The following is a 6,435-nucleotide window of genomic DNA, read 5'->3' as shown; positions in this document are numbered from 1 at the left end:
GGGGGGGATTTTATCAGTAAATGATCTTGTGCAACTCATGGTAAAAAAAATCATGGTAGTACATTAAAGGCTGACAGATAGTTGTCCGTTTTGTCACTTGAAACTATAAATCAAATTAAGTTTAACCTCTGAGGAATAATCTGTACATATATCTGATTAAGAACTTGGAGGTAGTGATGTGACCATTAAAGAAGTTAATTAAACATTTAAATAAAAAACATAATTTTGTAGTAAATCCTTTAGTCGTACATACAAGTTAATTTTATTGATAAAAAGATAATAGAACGATTTATTACCAAATACAAATTGATCATGTTTCTCAAAACATTGAACTGATTGACACACAGCATAATGCATAGTAATAACATGAAGACAATACTACAATTTTAAAAGGCACTATAAATGATCTGAAGAATGATTTAGCTTCCAGTACATCTGTCAATATCATATTTCATATACCGTCTTCTTTCACTCATATACTTCAACAATTCTGAATAATGAAAAAGCTAATTATTGTTTCAAAACTACACAAAGGCTGCCACCATACCATATCCTAAATATATATTTAGATTTAAAAGACCTATTTTTTTTTCTTGATTTAAAAGACGTATAGTGCTATATGAAAAGTACCAAACTGAGCTCTTAACCTTAGAAAGATATTGCAGGCAAATACAAATCCACTATTGCGTGTAAAATGGCTTACTTGGGATTGATGTTCCTTCCATATTCAATAGTGCAATCCTCAAATTAGTTTCATGGTACAATATTATCAAAAAAATGCTTTTGCAAGCTAGTTTATTATACTCTTATTATTTAACAAGGCTTTGTGGTACTAAATCGATGCACAGTACAAAGCCCATGTGACATCTATGATAAAATGTCAGGTCAAAAGGGTTGCATTTTTCAAATTGGCCAGTTTATAAAATCACATTTACACAAAATAGTTCATATTTAGAGTGTAAAGTATCATGGTAGCCGTTAACCACACTGTATTCAAACCAATGTACCCTAGAGACCTGCGGATGGCCACTCGTTTACCACAGTACCTGATACCTTTACTTCTGAATGCCCTCTTACTTTTTCTTTAAATCTTAAAAATGTACTGAAAACATTGTTAAAATGCCTCAGGACTGTGGCTGCTGAGAATTCAGGTCAGTTAAATCTATGGAGAATGAGAGATCTCTGGTCAACACAGATGACAGGGAGGGTCACAAACCCCATGCACCTAACAGAAGCTCTCTCCCCTGGAACAGAAGGGATTGGTCTCGGTGTTCTGGTGCAAATGTCCATCTCAACGTGGACTCAAAATCTTGAGTAGCTGTAAAATGAAGGAATATTGATGACAGTGACTTAAGTCTTGCTGAGCCGCTGTTACAAAAGGTCCTGAAACAGTTACATAACTATAAGGAAGATTGAGCAAGAGGCAGTGGACCTTAGTCTGACTAGATGACACGTTTCATTTACTACTAAAGGAATGTGAAATAGTTCAGTGTCGATCATACAGATGACAAAGCGTTAAAAATATGTCCACGTTCTATCGCTCACAGCCTTGTTTCATTTGCTTCAAATACACATGGTGTGTTTCCTGGATAAGCTCCATGGGAAACCTAAACATACAGTACAAAACTTCTGCTGAGATGTACATGTGTCACGTATAATGTACATGTGTTACCTTAACAGCCATGGGATATTTTCTCAACGGCTTGGTTTCTATTTGTTAGCCGTTGCTCAAGGAAGCCCCGTCCATTCCTGCTACACATATCTGCACATTAAAACTCAAACACTATCTGATTGGCTGATTGGGTCACGTCTCACAGTAATTGTGCGTTCAATGGAGAAACAAATTGGAAACTTCCTACTGGTTTTTGACACTGTGATACTTGTCCTTTCAAGCCTAAATTTAAAGAAAATAATTGAGCATGAATTTTGGCTGGTTATGATTTTGTGCTTGGCAATCAAAATAGTCTCTACCCAGTGTCTTCACAGTAAAGTTATAAAATCACATGGTGCTGTTTTGAGGGTCTTTTATAAGCCATGTATCCTCCTGCTTTAAATTCAGCGTCTGCCTGACAAGACCCGATTTATATAACGGAGTGAGTGAGTGAGAACCAAAGCTCTTTATTGCCTTCTGAACAGTCATCAACACCCACATCCCCAGCCCTCGCTGGTCACGTCCTTGCTGCTGAGTTTAAAGCTGTCTGTTACATTTTCAGTGAACATGGGCCCGCCATGTCTGAGAATGAGCTCACTGGCCATTTGGTTAAACGCCTCTTCCACATTGCTGGAGTCCTTGGCTGAAGTCTCGATGGCACTGACAAAATCCAGCTGATGAGCCACGGTCTGTGCATCCTCAAATGAAACTTCACGCAAGTCGGTCAAGTCTGATTTATTACCTGCGATGCAAAAGGTATTTAACAGTGCTTAACAGATTTTCCTAAAACAGTTTCTTTAAAGGAGTAGGTCACCCCAAACTGCACATTTGCTGAAATTCTGCTCACCCTCAGTCCATCCCAGATATAGATGAGTTTGTTTCCTCATCAGGTTTGTAGAAATGTGTCATTGCATCAGTGTCTCAGTAATGGATGCTCTGCAGTGAATGGGTGCCGTCAGAATGAGAGTCCAAACAGCTGATAAAAACATCAATGTTTTGGAATGTTTTTGTTCAGAAACGGTGCTTGATCTGGTCAGATTTCTCTCCTGATTCAGACAATATGTACTTTTTCACTGGAGGAAGAGTTATTATGAATTATGGACTCGATTTGAGATAAAAACATCTTGATGGATTTCTTTCAGCCTTTGGCTGCACAAGACCTGATGGACTGGAGTGGTGTGGATTACTGTGATGTTTCTATTCAGCTCATTCTGACGGCACCCATTCACTGTAGAGCATCCATTGCTGAGACAGTGATGCAATGCTGCATTTCTACAAACCTGGGGCCAGATTCAGGAAAATCTTCTTAAGAAATAAATTAAGACATTTCTTTACTTTTAAAATAGCCTGTCTCAAGCTGCAGCGATACGTTTCAAATCATCGTCACAGTCACACACAGGCTAATAATGAGCGATCATGTTTATATTATCAGTCATCACTGTCCCTTCAGAAAACTCATGCTCATCCCTAGTCCTTATATGTATTATATGAAGCTGTTGTTATAATGCTTAAATATAACAATTAATTTAATAACCCAATAAATGCATTAAATAATTATTATTGTTTGGGATTTAAGATAAGTCTTGGGCTGTCCTAAATTTAAGAAGTTAATTACGATCATTTTTAAGAAGATTCTTTCGAAGAACTTGAATTCTTCTAAGGTTTTGTCTTAAGAAAAAAGATTCGAATATTCTTCAAATAAATTTTTGGGAATACAAAATATTCTTTACATTTTTTCTAAATTTAAAAAAGAAGAAGAAAACGGCAGTTAAGAAGAAATTTCTTCTTAAGAAGGTTTGGTGAATCCAGCACCTGATGAAGAAACAAACTCATCCACATGAGGGTGAACACATTTTTTTAGGGTGATCTATTTCTTTAAAGCAATAACAATTGATAAAGGAAACATGTCAGCCACAGTCATTCTTTAGCTTATCACTCACCAATTAACAGAGGAACAATGTTGGAACCGCCATATTTCTTCACATCCTCCATCCACTTGGGCACAGACATGAAAGTGGCTCTCTTTGTGATGTCGTAAGTGATGATGGCACCGTTGGCGCTGCGGTAGTAACTCTGTGTGATCGTGCGAAACCGCTCCTGTCCAGCTGTATCCCAAATCTGTAACTATACCACAAAGTATTATTTTATACATCTATTGTATTGAACTACTATCGTGCTTATACATTGCACACACTCTATATCAGTTGTCTTTTTAACGAATATCTACTTATTTACATTGAAATTGTACATACAATTAATGCATTGTCAATAATTCAATCTCAATGGAACAAATTACAGAATTGGTCATGCCCAACTCAAAACTACAATGAGGATGTTTGCAGTAGTTTATTGTAAATGGAAAGCATATTTAGATAGTAAACGATTGAACATGAGCAGAAGCTAGGCAGATAATCTTGGCATGGTAAAAGACATTAGACATGGACAATAAAAAGTGCTGACGTTTGCCGAGTCAGCCAATGACACACAGTGAGATTTCACAATGGAGTCCCATTCTGGCTGAGCTAGCATCCAACAGCCGGCCGGACACTGGACTAATGTCAGGACAGTATTTACATCATCACTACAGTACCTTTAAGAGGCCAGTTTTACATACAGTCCAAATCATAAACATCTTATGGACATCTGATAGGAAGCTAATCTTATAGATGTGTTGCAGATGAGCAAACACTATAAAACACATCCTGCAGACGTCAAATAGACGTCTCTGTGAAGTTCTTTCAGGAAACAAGATAAAACACAACCGCAGTATCACAACCACAACTTTAATCAGAGGTCAACAGAAAATACTGAGAGAAAAGAGGAGTTTTAGTTGAGATTTTTACCAAACTACCAACAAAAGCCCAGGTAGACCTCCAGAAGAGTCTGTGTTGTTAAATCCAGCTGAAACTACCGTCCGTGTTTTGGCTTCTGCTTATGATTTTTCCATCCGTGTTATAGAATATAATGTCCATTAGACATTGAGACATTGTTTACAGCTTAACAAGCACCTTGTCTATTGCATAACTGTCCAGTGACACAACTTTAAGCCCTAAAGCCAACAACAAACCTCACAGTATTTTCACTTGTATTCCTCCACGTCAAAAGTGTCAACGTGGAAAGGAAACGCTCTGTCCTCGTATTAAAATAGTTAACATGATATCCGACAAAGCATCAAACTCGCGGCGGTTATTATTAAAACACCTCTCAGCTTAAAAACGAACAACAACAACAACAACATGAATCATTCGAATCAAACCCTAGATCAATGTGACGAGGCTTACAGTAACAACAATACACATACGAAGGAGATTTTTGGGACCTAATGTGGATTTATGAGGAAACTCGCCAATGAAGAGACACTTAATGAGCTCTTTAATCATAAGACAGAACTATAAAGAGCTCTCGGACCGCGGTACTAACCTTAACCCTCTTCCCGTGGATCTCCAGCGTCTTCATGGTGAAATCCACACCGATCGTGTTCCCCTGTTTCTCCATGAAGATACCGCTCTTGAAGCGCTGCACCACACACGTTTTGCCGACACCGACATCTCCAACAAGAACGATTTTGAAGACTAAATCGTAGCTGTCGTCAGAGTCCAGCAGTGACATGCCGTCAGCCGTGCAGCGCGTGCTCGCCTATAAACCGATAATCGCTGCCTCCGGTTGTTTCGCGTGGACGCTCGCCAACGCGGAAGAGCTCGCGCGCACCCGCGGCGCTGTTTTAGGTGTCTCCGCGCGGCGCCTGACAGAACGAGAAGACACTAGCTGCTCTAGACATCAAACATCTTCGCCTCTTTATCGCCGGATAAACTATAACTGTTACTTTGTGACAAGCGAAACAGAGATTCTGTGGCTGGAATTGTGACGTCGGCGTCCAGTTGACCAATCGTGGACTTTGTTTATGCGCACGTCACCACGCTGCAAGGCTTTTCAAATCTATCCAAGCATCAGAATATAGATTTTTACTTTCTTTATTTGGAATTATACATCTCACAAATTGACGAAATGTGTTTTGGCAAAGAAAATGTGTGATGGAAGGATCTTGAAGTACTGAATTGGACAATTGTGATGATACAAACAACATTTGAAATCAACTGGTTAAAAGACGCGTGTGTCAGTCAATACAGTATATTTAGAAGGAAAGGTGGCCTCTCTCTCTCTCTTTCTCTTTAATTAAATGTAATTACTCCACTGGTAAATTACCTATTAAATTTCATCAGCAGTCCCTGTTACCAAGGGAAAAGTTTTGTAAACACTTCCCCTATATTTTTAAAATTAGAAGTAGATCAGTCTTTTATTATAAATGGTTTAATAAAAACGTTTTGTTGTTTCTCTAATGGTAATCTGTTATCTTATGAATGTTTTGTGAATATCTACCAATGTCCTGTCCCATCTAAAGACTTTAACTGTGTTATAAAGGCTATTCCACATGGATTGATATGTCTGATGAAAGGTTCTCTTGCACATGAGTCATGTTCAAACCAACTATATCAATTCTGTTTTTGAAGTGTTTCACTTTTAAGTAAAAAATGTAATACACTTATTCGTCAACTTTCTCAATCTAGAAAATAAATTATTACAAAAGGGACATTTTTGGGGGGTTCTATGAAAGATAATATTCAGTGGTTATTGCCATATAGATAGATAGTGCATACCCAATCAAATGAGAGATGTGATTTTACATAATATAATATACCCTTGTAACACTTTTTTGATACCCATTTTCTCCTCTGCCTTTTGTTTTTTTCCCCTTCTTTTTTGTTTATGTATGATACATTATGTAA

The 6,435-nt window shown here is 37.8% G+C and overlaps 1 protein-coding gene across 1 annotated transcript; it reads right to left on the bottom strand.

The window, feature by feature from the left end:
* Positions 1-238: 238 nt before the first annotated feature.
* On the bottom strand, positions 239-5,515 carry rab43 (RAB43, member RAS oncogene family). Its single transcript, XM_052610464.1, has 3 exons — positions 5,072-5,515; positions 3,592-3,775; positions 239-2,393 (listed from the first exon to the last, which is right to left on the bottom strand). The coding sequence occupies exons 1-3, from the start codon at positions 5,258-5,260 to the stop codon at positions 2,140-2,142; spliced, it is 627 nt and encodes a 208-aa protein (XP_052466424.1). The 5' UTR covers positions 5,261-5,515; the 3' UTR covers positions 239-2,139.
* Positions 5,516-6,435: the final 920 nt, after the last annotated feature.

Source organism: Carassius gibelio, chromosome A11 (genome assembly GCF_023724105.1).
Source record: "Carassius gibelio isolate Cgi1373 ecotype wild population from Czech Republic chromosome A11, carGib1.2-hapl.c, whole genome shotgun sequence".
NCBI classification, from domain to species: Eukaryota; Metazoa; Chordata; class Actinopteri; order Cypriniformes; family Cyprinidae; genus Carassius; species Carassius gibelio.
This window is presented reverse-complemented; position numbering and strand designations above follow the sequence as displayed.